We start from the raw sequence: 16,750 nt of genomic DNA, 5'->3' as shown, positions 1-16,750 counted from the left end.
GGTTGCAATGTCTTGAACTTATGGATAAGGTATGATTCTCTGTATTTTCTTTCTCGTTCAGAACGGAAATTTGACTGTAAGATGTAGAGTTTAAGTTCATCAAAGTTATGACATGGTTGGTTGAAATGCTCGGCGACGGTTTTGGGAAGCTTTTTAGCTGTGTCCGCGCGATGTCCGTTTAATCTGACGTTCATTGAGTGTCCTGTTTCGCTGATATATTGTTTCTTACAGAAGGCACATTCAAAAATATAAATCACATCCGAACTTGTACAAGTGAAGCTAGATTTGACTTCATGTGTATAACTATTTGCGGTCCTTTAGTCTTACTGTCACTTTGTGACATTAAAGTGGCATTAAAGTGACATCAAAGTGAAATTAAAATTAAAAGCACCGCAAACAGTTATACACACGAAGTCAAATCTAGCTTCACTTGTACAAGTTCGGATGTGATCTATATGCTTGAATGTTCCTTCTGTAAGAAACAATTTATCGGTGAGACAGGACAATCAATGAACGTCAGATTAAACGGACATCGCGCGGACACATCTAAAAAGCTTCCCAAAGCCGTCGCCGAGTATTTCAACCAACCTGGTCATAACTTTGATGAACTTAAACTCTACATATTACAGTCAAATTTCCGTTCTGAACGAGAAAGAAAATACACAGAATCATCATCAACTTCAGCCTGGTTACGCCCACTGCAGGGCAACGGCCTCTCCCATACTTCTACAACTACCCCGGTCATGTACTAATTGTGGCTATGTTGTCCCTGCAAACTTCTTAATCTCATCCGCCCACCTAACTTTCTGCCGCCCCCTGCTACGCTTCCCTTCCTTGGAATCCAGTCCGTAACCCTTAATGACCATCGGTTATCTTCCCTCCTCATTACATGTCCGGCCCATGCCCATTTCTTTTTCTTGATTTCAAATAAGATGTCATTTACCCGCGTTTGTTCCCTCACCCAATCTGCTCTTTTCTTATCCCTTAAAGTTACACCCATCATCCTTCTTTCCATAGCTCGTTGCGTCGTCCTCAATTTTAGCAGCACCCTTTCCGTAAGCCTCCAGGTTTCTGCCCCATATGTGAGTACTGGTAACACACAGCTGTTATACACTTTCCTTTTGAGGGATAGTGGCAGCCTGCTGTTCATGATTTGAGAATGCCTGCCAAACGCCCCCCAGCCCATTCTTATTCTTCTGGTTATTTCCGTCTCGTGATCCGGATCCGCCGTCACTACCTGCCCTAAGTAGGTGTATTCCCTTACGACTTCCAGTGCCTCGCTGCCTATTGTAAATTGCTGTTCTCTTCCGAGACTGTTAAGCATTACTTTAGTTTTCTGCAGATTAATTTTTAGACCCACTCTTCTGCTTTGCCTCTCCTGGTCAGTGAGCATGCATTTCAATTGGTCCCCTGAGTTACTAAGCAAGGCAATATCATCAGCGAATCGCAAGTTACTAAGGTATTCTCCATTAACTTTTATCCCCAATTCTTCCCAATCCAGGTCTCTGAATACCTCCTGTAAACACGCTGTGTTGGAGATAGCATTGGAGATATCGTGTCTCCCTGCCTGACGCCTTTCTTTATTGGGATTTTGTTGCTTGCTTTATGGAGGACTTCGGTGGCTGTGGAGCCGCTATATATATCTTTAGGTATTTTTACATACGGCTCGTCTACACCCTGATTCCGCAATGCCTCCATGACTGCTGAGGTTTCGACTGAATCAAACGCTTTCTCGTAATCAATGAAAGCTATATATAACGGTTGTTTATATTCCGGAAATTTCTCCGTTACCTGATTGATAATGTGAATATGGTGTATTGTTGAGTAGCCTTTACGGAACCCTGCCTGGTCCTTTGGTTGACAGAGGTCTAATTTGTTCCTGATTCTATTTGCGATTACCTTAGTAAATCCTTTGTAGGTAACGGACACTAAGCTGATCGGTCTATAATTTTTCAAGTCTTTGGCGTCCCCTTTCTTATGGATTAGGATTATGTTAGCGTTCTTCCAAGATTCCGGTACGTTCGAGGTCATGAGGCATTGTGTATATAGGCTGGCCAGTCTTTCTAGCACAATGTTCCCACCATCCTTCAACAAATCTGCTGTTACCTTATCCTCCCCAGCTGCCTTCCCACTTTGCATAGTTCCCAAGGCGTTCTTTGCTTCTTCCGGCGTTACCTGTGGGATTTCAAGTTTCTCTAGACTATTCTCTCTCACATTATCGTCGTGGGTGTTACTGGTACTGTATAAATCTCTACAGAACTCCTCAGCCACTTTAACTATCTCATCCATATTAGTAACGATATTGCCGGCTTTGACTCTTAACGCATACATCTGATTCTTGCCTATTCCTAGTTTCTTCTTCACTGCTTTTAGGCTTCCTCCGTTCCTGAGAGCATGTTCAATTCTATTCATATTATACTTCCTTATGTCAGCTGTCTTACGCTTGTTGATTAACTTCGAAAGTTCTGCCAGTTCTATTCTAGCTGTAGGTTTAGAGGCTTTCATACATTGGCGTTTCTTGATCAGATCTTTCGTCTCCTGCGATAGCTTACTGGTCTCCTGTCTAACGGAGTTACCACCGACTTCTATTGCGCACTCCTTAATGATGCCCATAAGATTGTCGTTCATTGCTTCAACACTAAGGTCCTCTTCCTGAGTTAAAGCCGAATACCTGTTCTGTAGCTTGATCCGGAATTCCTCTAGTTTCCTTTTTACCGCTACTCATTTATTGGCTTCTTATGTACCAGTTTCTTCTGTTCCCTCCTCAAGTCTAGGCTAATTCGAGTTCTTACCATCCCATGGTCACTACAGCGCACCTTGCCGAGCACGTCTACATCTTCAATGATGCCAGGGTTCGCGCAGAGTATGAAGTCGATTTCATTTCTAGTCTCACCATTCGGGCTCCTCCACGTCCACTTTCGGCTAATCCGCTTGCGGAAAAAGGTATTTATTATCCGCATATTATTCTGTTCTGCAAACTCTACTAATAACGCTCCCCTGCTATTCCTAGAGCCTATGCCATATTCCCCCACTGACTTGTCTCCAGCATGCTTCTTGCCTACCCTGGCATTGAAGTCGCCATCAGTATAGTGTATCATACCTCATCCATAAGTTCAAGACATTGCAACCAATAGGCATAAACGTTTCAAAGGGAGCTTCAGAATCTATTCGCTATGCTAAACTTCAAGCTATAGGCAACAACACTTAGTTGGATTTCTTGGCGTATCTCCCCCCTCCCGTTTTTCCCCTTTCTACCCCTCTATTTTTTTTTTCAGCCGGCGTGTCAGACGGCCTTGACACGCCGGATAACACGCGTGCGTTGACAGACCGGGGGGGGGGGAGGGGGAGGGGGAGAGTGTATGTGGCCCTGGCTTTGACCTTGTGCACAGCCTTCCTTTACTCTCAATTCGACACGCTAGGACACCTTCCCTCGTATCCGCACACTCGCGCTTCACACCCTCTCCCCTTTAGAAGAACCCCACCTATATATACTGCGGCGAGAAAAGCGTACGTCGCCTTGAAGGAGACAAGTTCACTTGTCGGAACGTTGCTCCTGCAGTCACCTTGTTCACACTTTGCTCATCGTATTAAACTGTTCAGTAATACAATAAAATGGAATCGAGATTGCTGATGAATATTGTCCAGCGTGCAGTGTTTTGCTAGAGAGTGAATGTTGAGTGTTTGTCAGGTTTTGGACGATATACACTCCGATTAACTTCCTCTTACAACCAGCTACTACTACTACTTACAACCAGCTCAATAACCTAAATCATGCAATGAAGTGAGGTACCTTTGAAAGCAATAATGGATAATGTTGGCGTTAAGGAATCATGAACACACAAAACCTTTCGTACGTGAGAGGCGACACTAAGGTTAAATAGTCAATTCAGCTAAGAAAAACCTGCGTCAACTTGAACTTCATCCCAACTGAGCACCCTGCTTGACAAGCGCCTATTTCCATGTCCCGCCATTGTTGGCATGGTTGCAGGTCGTGTGCATGTTGCCACCGTGCAACTAACATTGTGTGTTTCGTCTGGACTTTTCTTGTGCAGGTTCAGCGCACTGAACTTTCCTGAGTCTATTCGAACTACTTCGTGTTACAGAAAGATATTAACGTTGTTTCGCGTCTTGCTTTGTGTCTTTTGTGTGTGGAGCGAAAGAGAGAGGATAGGCATGGATGTTAACCAGAAGCATATCTCTGGCTTGGTACCCTCCACGTGAGATGGGGGAAAATGGGGTTGGAATGAAGGGAGAAGGAAGAGAGACAAACCAAAAAATACAAAACAAGAAGTACTAAGGATATTCCCTGTGCCCTGTAGATCGTAAAAAACACAGCAATGCTTTAGAAGCCTTCTCTTAAGATGTAGAGTCATGTCTACGTTGTAGGATTCTCTTCCGACAGAGGTCGGCTATCGAACTTGTTCAGCACGCCACTAAGTGAGCGTCTCTGTGCGCAATACCTCGATATATATCGGTCGCTACGATTCCACCACTGACACTCACAACGTGTCCTGCCGAGTTTCTGGTGCTGTGGATGAGAGCGTGGAACACATAATACTCCACTGCGGGGGACTCTCTCCCCGTGAACCAGATGGCACTGTACAATCCATGGCGTTTTTTTTTCCTTTTTTATTGTTTAACCTAGATAGGACATTAGGCAGCATAATAGCAAGAGCTTGGTGGCGCAACCCACCGCCCCGTTCCAAAGGGGATGCTCATAACATCCATCCATCCATCCATCCATCCATCCATCCACCCGTTCGCATTCAGCGACACAAGCCACAGCGAAGAGCAGGAGGCGGTGACCAAAACATGGGTGTCGACACTTGCAGTGGTGAAGTTGACGCATATTTGAACAGTGAAGTGTAGTGCGCTGGCGCGGAGCAGCACATATCCTGTAGACATGGTAACGGCCTGACACAACTCTCTTGAGACTGTAAGCCATACCCCGCTCCTTTGTTCGTTTTTTTAACACGTCTATTTGTGTACTCTTTTATTATTCTGTCATCTGTTCTATACATGCGTTGATTTATTTCTTAGGCTGTCTTTCAGTGATTCTTCTTTTTGATCTTACGGCTAAGGCACTGGATCAGAGCCTGCCCGTTCTAAAGGTGAAATCCATACAAATCCTCATCGTCATCATCATAACTTTTCTTGGAGCATCCATTCATGAAAGCGAGATCGATAATTGCTGGTTTTATCCCTGAGTCGATCGAGCCATTTCCTGTGCAATTTCATTACCGATAATGCCATGATGACACGGTAACTACTTAATTAGTGTAGCTTAATTTAGTTTTTGTGCACATCCTTTTGACACGGCTACACAGTTAAGTTTTAGCGCAGTTCATATTGAGTCAATATGGCATACATAGAGAAAACTCAAATTGATCTGTGCGACTGCATTGCTCATTAACGAGGCACAGTGCAGTGTGCATTGCAATTGACGGCCCCAAGAAGCGGCAGCATAAATATAAAAAAAATCACCTATATGTGCCTACCTGAAGTTTTTCGATGAACATCAGGACGTTGACGCTAGTCGATGACATGCTGAACTTGACGGATACCATATGGTAGCCGCTAAGAAATGAAGGCGCAAAATAACACAGCTCATTGAAAAAAAGGAACAGTGGAAGGACACGCTTGATTTCAATAATTTCGCAAGGATGTAGGCCTTCTCAAGCATTTTTAAAACATCATTCATCTTGTATTTATTTCACTTTTCTGCTGATATAGGCCCACATATATCTGGTGGCTTGTTTTGATTTCAAGTTTGCTTCAAGTTTCTAGATAAGTTCGAAAAAAAAAAGTTAAGTAACTGTCATCCTGCGCTCGGCCTAGAGAGTTTCTAAAAAAACAGAAATATTATGATAAAGATAACTATTAGGCAGCCTGGCTTAAAGTAATATCCTGGTTGTACATTAAAGCTAAATATCATCGACTTTTGTTGGCTCACCCGTCTTCGAGAACGAGTCCTGGATCTTCGCTCTTGACTGGGTTCGCATCGTAGAACACTTCGCTGCAGCAGGTACATGTCGAAATTTAGGAAAGACGTTAACAATCGGCTTTCTTTCAAGAAAGTTGCAAGGTTAGGAGTCTCTGAATTAGCCATGGTGACCCGCGTGTGGACTAGCCAGCTCTAATGCCTTCCCGCCACTGTGCAGTTATTAAACAACAGCAAAAAAGAAAAAGACACAGGTGTGGTCTGAAAAGGGGCGAGCAGACGCACGCACAAAATGTTTTGCATTGTGACTGAGCTAACAGACCGCAGTTTCCTTTCTTTTTTTATTATGCAGAAGTGTTTTTTTTTCTTAGGCACCCACCAACTTTGTGTACAAACTTGTGACGGAACTTAAGACACCGCTGGCACAAGGCTGGGTCAGTCAGGAAGCTTGAAGGAAGCAAGAACACGCAAGGCTCTTTATCCGGCACGTACCAATTGCGCTGCATTCACTTCGATGCTTCTAACAATGTTTTACCAACATTTTGGCAATTTTTTGCAATCGCCTTATTGTGCCTGATGCCTTGCTTCTCGTCGGTGTTTATGATTGTCCGCTGATGCACTATATTATATTTCAACCGAAAAGCGTTTCGGGTAGGCCATTCACCAACTTCATGTCGAGATCTGTAACTTAATAAAGAAAATGGCTGTTCCATCGGCACAATCCAGTTATTACTGTGGCTGTGCATTCTGCAGAATCTCATTAGGTGTGTGGTTTCTGAATTTGCCTACGATTCTGAAATCAAGTGTAGTTTAGTAGTGTCCTTGTGTACTAAGGTCAAGTTACAAGTGGCAAGGTGCAGTCACAGATGATACTTTTTATCAATGCAGCGCAAGTAACTAACTTAATCGTTACTTTCCCTTGTGAAAACCACTCATGCTTGCTACAACAACCAAAAGGATAAATTTGTGCACTGAGGGATTGCCATTCTTATCGAAAATCGGCCTTCATCAATAGTGAGTCCTCAATGTAAAGTAATTTCAAGGAGTTCAACTTTTGCCGCAACGTAAATATCGATTGAAGTAACGAAAGAAAATGTTGCTATATTATGTGATTATAAAAATACGTTAGCGTAACATAGAATCTTCGCACAAGTTGAGTCATTGCGCTAGCACCTCGAAATAGAGTGCGACAAACTAACGATCCAAATGTCTTCTACTTGTGGCCATGAGTTGCGTTACTCAAGATTTTGACATGCAGTTGACGGGTAACCTATTTTATTATAGCTGCGTTAAGAATTCTGCGCAATTTCAGGCTCGGCACAGAGGAACGGCAAAAATCGAGTCAATGGGCGCAGGCGGTATGTGCCGAAGAACAAAACAACAACCTGACAGCAGATGTTTGCGACCTCACAGAATCACAACCCAACTTCCAGCGAAGCTGTTTCTTTTGAGCAGTTGCAACAAGGGTTTCAGTCGCTTGTAATTAGGTCACATGCTTTGAAATGTTGAACATATATGACTCGTCAGTTTGAAACATTGGCCACATATAACTTTTTGGAGCACTTGTTAAGGAAGCTTTTGAAAGGCAGTGTTTCATCTATACACGTTTTACTTCGCCAGAACAACCCAATGGCCACGAGATACCTGTTTTTTTTTTTCGCGCCAAATGCGATGTCGGTTGCGTTCTCAGTTCTGCCAAGGCAGTGAAGACATTTAACAAGGTGGCGGCTGCGCGAGTGTGCTCGTCACGGACCTTCGTGGTCCTAATTAAAGAAAGGGTGTCGACGCATGATAATTACCGCGCTGTGTAGTCGCCTAGGTTTTGTCGAGTTACGTAAGCGGAGGAACCGTCACTTGGCGATTGCGCAATACCGGCGCCTGGTAATACGAACTGATCACGTGAACACGGAGTGACGTTAGCGACGGAAACGACATATGCAGGGGGAGGAGTTACATGGAAGGATCGACGAACAGTCATCTTAAGCTCCTTATACGACGGGTGTGCGCTTACCGAGTGAGAGGGAGACGCAGTGCTAATCTATAACAGTCGCTCAAGTGTGACATGAAGACGTGCGAGTTCACTGCTAGATTTTGCCCAGACAACGTGCACAGCAGCATACGATGTTATTGGCTGCGTGTCGACGCGTCGACAGTGGTACCTGGTGATGTTAAAAACGTAACTCCGTTTTGCAATGTATGCAGTGCAGGCCGAAGAGGTGGTACGAACGGCTTGTCTGAATAATTTACTGTGCCTTTACACGAAAATAAGATCCCACATATGGCCCTCAAGTTGCATTACAGGCAATTGCTATCATTCAAATCCATGAGTTCCGCTGGCTTTGTCGGAAGCAATAAAGCTCGCGCATTTTATGTTAATTGTCCTGGAGAGTGCACGTGCGGCACATATTATATGATTAGAATTCAGGCACGTACCCAGGATCTTTTTTTTGGGGGGGGGGGCGGGGGGGGGGAGCCTAACCCAAGGCAACTTTTCTATGCAAATGAAAGGTAGGGGGATACCTTTACTAGTACAAATGTGAATAGCGCCCACGATTCGTCATAAAGACGTGGAAGCCCGCAAAAGGGATATGAAATAAGGTGTATCTCACACATATACATGTGAGATGCACCTCTCCTTTACTTAGCAAACAAGGAACCATGCCAAATGGACTCACGCAAAAAAGAAGCTCAGGAAGAACACTGTCAAGCACAAGTGGAAGTTTAAAATAAAGATTATTGCAGTATAATACAACTTAAAGAAACAGCAGTTGGCAACCAAGTCACTCAAACCGCGCGGGGTCGTGTTATTCCGCCAGCCACTCACAGAAGCAAACAAAATCGTCGTCATGCGGCTTTTTTCGAAATGGCGTCGTACTTGATACCTCCAGAGCATCTGCTGTTCTTGAAGAGTCTTTTCATCGGCGGAAGCAATGGGGCGTGCAATTGACAACGTGTATGTAGTCTCGGCATTTCACTCTTGAAAAGTCTGTGGCACAGTTCATTTCCCTGCTGAGCCCGTTTTACTCATGAAACTTCAGTGCTAACTGAAGTGAAACTTGGCAAAATATAGTTGCACAGAAGCAAGCATTTTATTTTATTTCAGTTCAGTAACGAATTAGGCTTTCGCCATTTCATTGTATGGGCGAGACAAAACGTATTAAATTACACACTAATAATTTTATTTTCTGTGGTCACCACCTTATTTGAGTAACAGGAAAACTTTGAAGCACGAATTATTTGCAGCTTGGAGAAGGAACGCTGGCTGGCGGTTACGGGGGCGTGGGCGGGGGCCTCACTGCAGATTTGGGTTGTATCCGACTAAAGTAGCGCTTTTTGAATTAGCTCTGGAAGAATTATAAATATATATTTGCGGAACAATCACAGTTCTTTCGGATCCCTCGTGTACTGCTCTGCCAAGTTAAGTGCCAAAACCGACGCTTATTAGACAGTTTTAGTATAGCGTAAAATGCTTGCGTTAGCGTTAGCGTGCGACGCAACGCTAACGCAAAGAAAGACTGCACTGCGCGGCACAAGGTAGTGTTTTAGAATAGCGGAACGGAGAAAAGCGTTAACGTTAACGCAAACAAATACAGCGCCATCTAGACGTAAAAACACAAAGTACTGGAAAGCCAAATCCACACGAAATGCCGAGCTTATCCAATGCTGAATCCGCAAGTGTGTCCCTAAGTCAAGCTTATCGAAAGCCACAGTCGATGCGTTAATTAAGCATGTAGGTGTTTGGTTTGAGTGTTGTTTTGTCGAGAGTCGCGAAACGCACCGATTATTCTTAGCATGCCGCGATCGAGTGTTCTGTGGGACCCATATTACGTGTCCTTTTTAAGTTGGGATGACATCGACGCCGTCATGCTTCGGGAACGAGAGCGACCGCGCAGGTTCTACGTGTCCTCAAGATCCACTCATCATCGAAGCTATTCCGGAGGGGACGTTTCGCCGGCAATTTCGCTCCCAGAAATCCGATTTCCCACTTCTTTCCACTTTTTTGCAACGGACGCCCATCTTGACGTCCGTCCGAATGAGTTCAAGGCGAAAACCTCCTTCAGGAGGTTCATATCGTCGTCGTCGGTAAAACGCACACGCATTGTGACCACAGCACCGACCACACTACTGTGTTTCGCCGCGGAAAACGTGACATGCATCGGCTTGACATGCGGCGTTACACCAAGCGAACGAGCGAAATACACTTGGGCGCCATCTCGAGGCGGATACAGCAAACATGAGCAAACATTAGCAAACCCTCTCGTTAAGCCTACTGCGCCGCTAATCGAGAACGTATATCGTAAACAACGCCAATTTGTCACCTGTGCGCCACTGTCGAAGCATCATCATCCAAATCTAAAGCAAACACGAGCATTAGTGGGGAACTAATGAGCCTAACAGTGCAGGCCGACGACTCGATAGATCCGAAGCGGGCTGCTCTCACTTCGACTGGCGCCGCCATCTTGCCGTACGTAAGGCTCCCCTTGCGCGCGTTAGCGTTCAACGCTAAATCCTGAAAATAGCGTACGTACGTAAGAGCTCCAGCAGCGTTTACGTACAGCGCATGCGCAGTGTGCTGCACGCAACGCTAACGCTAACTCTTTGCGTTTGCTGCTTTACGCTATACTAAAGCTCTCTATTATTTGGGAAGTTGCGTAACGATGCATGGCCGCCAGTCCCGTACAACCGCGTAGAGCGCACGACGCTGCGGTTCCAGACGTACTGCGCCCACCGCGGAAGGTCACAAAAACACCTACATAAGCACAGCAGAGAAGTGGATATGTCAGGCGGCTCGACTGATAACTGTAGAAGCATCATTCAAAACACATGGAATTGTTCTCCACTTCCGGCGTCGTTTTTTCTACTTCCTTTTTAAATAAAAAGATGTTTGATCCATAAGTATTTTCATAAACAACGGTTAAATTTGTTAATATTCACTTTTCCTTCCTTACTAGACCGCTTAATTTCTCAACTCCTTGCGGCTCTTGTATCCAGTTGCCAATCTTGCACGAAAAGTGCGGTACAAGTAAGGAAAAACCAGACGAGGTAACGGCACGTACCCCTGGGTACATGCCTGTTATAATTCACAGAATTATCATAAAGCAAAGACCAGACGACCAGATGCGCCGAGGGCGTGGCACTCACTGGCACGGAACCCTGCACCGAGACGAGCAGGCTTTCTCGTAGGACGGCCGCCACCGGGATGTGCAGGCTGGCGGGACGAAAAAAAAAGCGAGCACTTTTTAAGCGACTTCCGCTCTGGACGCTCGGCAGCCGAAGTGTACACGGCACGTGGGGGGGGGGGGGGGGGGGAGAGCAAATACATTGCAAACGTAGAACGATATGGTAGCTCCCGCGGCACTCGAGAGCGCATAAATGTTAGTCGCGCGTAACACACAGTGGTTTTTCACTGAATTCCGGGACATTGTTATAGCACAAGTCACACGATACCGGCGCGAGTTCGGTAAGGTACCCCCTGTAGGCATTCCAGTATCTCGCTACCATCCTCCAGGTCTTGGGTTTGGGTACTGTACCTTTGAAGCCAAACAAAGTTACATATATTAGGTGCTAAACATTCTTTTTAGTAAGATCAATTGTTAAGATTTCATGCTTTCCTATCTGCATTCTTGGTTTTGTTGAGGCAAGTTTCATCTTTGATATGAACTTTGCTGCTCAGCGCACTGCTTTTATTTTCGTTCTCAACTTCTATTGCGCCACCTTTTTTTCACACCAAGTTTCTCAATGTTTGTTTCCTTCTCGATCCACCAACGCCTATAGTCCAATAGCAGTGCATAACGTCCAAATAAATAACTAAATAACAGCAATGCAGCCTTGAGGCAGGACAAAGAGCCTATAGCAGATTAAATGTCTTTCGTACCACTATAGGGAGTTTAGCGGCTCTAAATACCATATGGAATACTACGTATATATACAAGAACAAGGTTTTGCCATAGCTTCGGGAGTTGCGATTTATCCTATATTATCAATTAAATATCCGCTCACTTTGAACAGACACCATAGCAACTCGATTTGATAACTTACGGATTGGCACTGCCTACAGAAAAGATCTTTGCGCAGAATTATCAGCACCAAATGTGATTGCGGCCATGCGGATGGACGCGTACTCGTCCTTTCTAGAATGCCCTCATTACGATACACAAAAACACTGACTGGAATCTGCGGCCATATATATAGAGATCTCAGGCCTATGAGTTTATGAACTTACAGGGCCCACGACCAACAAACGCCACGCAGGGATGCACTGTAAGAGCTTTGGAAAAAGTCCGAGTTTCGTCAGAAAGGCCAAGCATTGAGTGCGACGGTGAATTTTTAGTACGGCTATAGTATAATGAGTTGTATAAACTGCTGTGAAGATTAGCACACTAACTTAATTGACAAGTGTGGCGCAACGCGCGCATAGGTTCTTTTGTATGAATCATAATGCTCTACACTATTATTCATATTGTATAGCTTGCCATAGTTTTGCCATTGTTATTCAGTAATCTGTGACCCACTTCCCTCTACATTGCTTTATCGTTTGAGGCCTGATATATGAAATTAATTAATTATTTATTTAATTAATGCATAAATAAATATATAGCTGTTCCTCAGCTAGCTAAATATATACTTCCCATATTTCTCAGCATTGTTTGTAGACCGTGCAACGTTGCGAAATAATAACATCATAAATTAAAGGGGTCATGAAAGCAAATTTTCTAGCTTAAATTATGCTGTGTACGTTAAACCGTGCGCATCCCACATCAAGTTGGCAAAGTTTGAGTGCATTGGGGGCGGATAAAAATTTTGTATTTCAATTTTTTTAAATGTTGCACTTGAACCGTAAAGCAGCCTGACGACACTACATGGTGACGAAATGAGTAGGCACCCCCGAAGACGACTCCCTCGGGCAACAAAAACCGGTCTCGAAGGCCATGCTTTTGTTTAACGCAAATATGGGAAGTTAATGCAGGTGCTACAAATACCTCATTGCGCCACGCGTCGTTCAGGTTTTGCATGTGCATCTCGGCGGATCTCTGTGGTTTAGCACTACTTTTTATCGCGCAAGTGCGATTGCGGGTACTACTGAGCGGCGACTCGGTCGCTACGCCCGTTCGGTGCTAAGCGTGCGGAGGAAGACGTCCGATGTAGTCTCGGACTGCTTCAAAGCAGACGACACGGAGGGGGCCCCTCAGTTCCCGACATCTCACAGCCCTGACAAAATGGCAGCTGCTGTCGGTGAGAGGAGTTGAGAGGCAGTGATTTCAAATTGAAGTTTCGGATTAAAATACGCGTTGAGTGCCCATCTTGTTGGTGTGCATAGCCCACAACAGGGTCCTCTATTCTCAGTTACAAATATAAATTGAAAACTGTTAGACGACCGTCTCATGGTCCCTTTAAGTATATTTGTGAACTACCGAATGATGGGTGTAACGTTAGGGGTAAGAAAAGAGCAGACTTGGTGAGGGAACAAACGCGAGTTAATGACATCTTAGTTGAAATCAAGAAAGAGACATGGGGGGGCCTAGGCAGGACATGTAATGAGGAGGGAAGATAACCGATGGTCATTAAGGGCTACGGACTGGATTCCAAGGGAAGGGAGGCGTAGCAGGGGACGGTAGAAAGTTAGGTGGGCGGATGAGATTAAGAAGTTTGCAGGGACAACATGGCCGCAATTAGCACATGACCGGGGTAGTTGGAGAAGTATGGGAGAGGCCTTTCTTCGCGCTGCAGTGGGCGTAACCAGGATGATGATGATGATGATGATGATGATGATGATGATGATGTGAACTACCGCAATAGCTTAACGCTTTCACAAACCGCAGTGCGAACTAGACTGGCACGAAGAAAAGAGCGCTTGTTGTTTCTCCACACGAGTGGTATACTGTGGGTGATCGGCCGAGAATCGGGCGGTTTGCAGAAAATGGATCAAAGGCGCTTAGAAAAAAAAACACCTAGATGTATTCTGCTCGGCATTTAAAGTGGAACAGTCATCATGCTAAAGTAAATCGGAAAAAAGAGCGCTTGAGTTGTGTTCCACTTCGTCCTCGTATAGTAAGCGCTGCTGTTTGTCGAATATGAACTTCCACAAACTCGCCCAAGTTTCCCTACTATATCTTAACGCATTTAAACTGCGCAACAACTTCGTCAGGTTGAAGTCCATAAATGCTTAAGTATTTGTGTACGTAGTATTTAAAGGTCAGTTGAAGCGAAGTTTCCTATGGCTAGATTGGTTATAAACAAGCAGCATATACTACTGAAGGAAGGAAGGAAGGAAAAACTTTAATGCTTTATTTACAGCTTTCAGCGGCTAACAGAGGTCTTCATGTTTTAATGAAGTCTCCGTCGTCTTGAGTGGTCGGCGCCCGTATTCCAGAGCACCACTGAGCCTGGCCACTTTGTGAGCGTGCTGCACCAATCCTTTTTGGACTGTGAGCACGCCGCTGGGGAGCAGGCCCTCCCACTGTTCCGCACTGGGTTTTTTTTTCTTTGTGGAAAGAGAAGTTATTTCTGCACTCCCATGCGATGTGATAAAGTGTTGGGATGGCCCCACACCATGGGCATGTGTATTGTATCTGTATTGACTGGGAAACATATTATGTAGGATGTGTAGATTGGAGAATGTTCCTGTCTGCAGCCTTCGCCAGCCGACTGCTTCGTGTTGTGTTAAAGATGGGTGGGGTGGTGGATATGTTATCCTTTTGCCTCGGTGATGGTTTAGTATTTCCGCGTACGTTGGTTGCACCGTCATAGTGGTATCCGGGTACATTGACTGTCCCACTCGGTATGTGAGCTCGCGAGCTAGACTGTCGGCCCTCTGGTTACCCTCTATTCCGGTGTGACCCGGGACCGAGAAAATCGTGTGCAGTATCTTTTCGTTCGGAAGCCCCGCCTCGAGGAGGATTCACCGCGCTCCTGTTTTGATTCTACCTGCCGTGTAATTTCTGCATGCTTCCTTGGAGTCTGTATTATCAAGTATCTGTTTCTACGGTAATCCTCCGCCACTGCTAGAGCCACAGCTGCTTCTTCCCCCTCTTTTACCGTGCAGCTCCTTAGGGTTGCGCTGCTTATCAGCTCTCCCATGTGATCCACGGTCACGGCCGCAACTCTATGTTCTTTGGTGTTGTGGTCCCACGTGTATAGGGCTGCATCAGTGTATACCACATAGTTTTTAGTGGCCAGGTGTTTTTCTACATATTCTGCTCGCGCCTGTCTTCTGGCCGTATGCAGATTCGGGTCCATATTCCTCGGTAGGGGGCTATCTTTCAGTGTCTGGCGAAAAGAGTCTGGTATGTTAGCCATCCTGTCCTTCGTTGCTTCTATGTTTTTATAGCCTAATCTTTTAAGGAACGCCCTGCCGGTGGTTGACTGCTGGAACCTGTGCAGCTGCGAACCCAATTGTGCCTCCTTGAGCTCTTCAAATGTGTTGTGGATACCCAACTTGAGTAGCTTGTCGTTCGACCTGTTTCTGGGCAGATACAACGCCGTCTTGTATGCTTTCCTGTTGAGAGTCTCGGCTTGTTCTCTCTCTTGTTGCGTCATGTTGTGGTACGGGAGTGACTACGTGACCTTGCTGACCACCAGGCTCCTGACCAGCTTGATCGTGTCCGCCTCCTTCATGCAGCTCCGTCTTTGCGATACTCTCGCGATCATTCTGCTGACTTGCTCCGTCGATTGCTTGAGCAGGCCTAGCGTGTGTCCGCACCGTTTGCTGCTCTGGATCCACATGCCGCGGATGCGTATTATGTCCTTCTCTGGTATGACTTGACCTTCCAGATACACTTCTATCTTTTCCTTGGTTGTGTTCTTTCCAATCCTAAGTGCCAAGGATGATTCAAAGAATCAGCTCCCACAACCAAGGTATGAAGGAAAGCGACACTGTCCGTTTAGTACAGGCGCTCGTTATCAGCACACTAACATACAGCCTCCCTTTTCACACACTCAACAAGAGTGAGGAGCAGCTGGTTGACACTATTATCAGAGGCGCCTACAAGGTGGCCTTGCGCTTACCGGTAGGCACCCCGACAGACAAGCTCCTTGGCCTTGGTGTATACAACACATACGCCGAGCTCAAGGCGGCGACTTTAATTTCCCAAAGAAACCGACTTAGCTAGACGAGATCGGGCAGAGAGATCCTAGTGAGGGTGGGTATTCCACCACACCCACAAAACTCGGACGAGGTACTTGTGGATATTCCCGGCCCCGTTCGAAGCAAGATCTCAGTCGCTCCTGTGCCGAGAAATATGAACAAAGACAGAAACAAAAAGCGAAGAGAAGAGAGGGTGAAATGACTAGGCAAACTAGTCAGAAATAATAAGAATACCGTTTATGTTGAAGCCTCTCAGTAGAACTGGAAGCGTGCGATAGTCACTGTCATAGGCAGCGACAGGACTAGTCTAATGTCAAGCGCCTACCTGGTCACGTCCTCTATTTCCAAGGCAGAATGCTTCACCATCGCCTTGGCAATCAAAGACCGGGAATGGACGGAGCCGTCGTACATCACCATCATCTCAGACTCCCAGGAGGCGTGCCGCTTCTTTATGAACGGCCGTCTCCCTTTCAAGGTTAGCCACCTCCTGGGAAAGGAACTCAGGAATACATACAGACTGGTCTGGTGTGCGGGACACGCAGGCCTGGAGGGGAATGAGAGGGCAGACGCTCTAGCTTAAGAGCTCACGAACCGAGCGGAGCAACCATCGCCCTCTCGTTCACAACCTGCCACTTCACAGGAAAGCCGTCGCGAGGAGGAGGATAACGATCTGTCACGAATGGCACCACGCGATATTCTTGCCCACCAGCGCGGCATGCGGCAAA

The 16,750-nt window shown here is 45.7% G+C and overlaps 1 protein-coding gene across 1 annotated transcript in view; it reads right to left on the bottom strand.

Moving 5' to 3' along the window:
- Positions 1-11,079: 11,079 nt before the first annotated feature.
- LOC142573907 (uncharacterized) overlaps positions 11,080-16,750 on the bottom strand; it is a 97,644-nt gene continuing 91,973 nt past the window's right edge. Inside the window, exon 9 of the mRNA XM_075683114.1 lies at positions 11,080-11,150. Within this exon, the coding sequence (XP_075539229.1) occupies positions 11,080-11,150 (71 nt within the window). The remainder of the gene's footprint in view (positions 11,151-16,750) is intronic.

The sequence above is a fragment of the Dermacentor variabilis genome, chromosome 3, assembly GCF_050947875.1.
Source record: "Dermacentor variabilis isolate Ectoservices chromosome 3, ASM5094787v1, whole genome shotgun sequence".
NCBI classification, from domain to species: domain Eukaryota; kingdom Metazoa; phylum Arthropoda; class Arachnida; order Ixodida; family Ixodidae; genus Dermacentor; species Dermacentor variabilis.
This window is presented reverse-complemented; position numbering and strand designations above follow the sequence as displayed.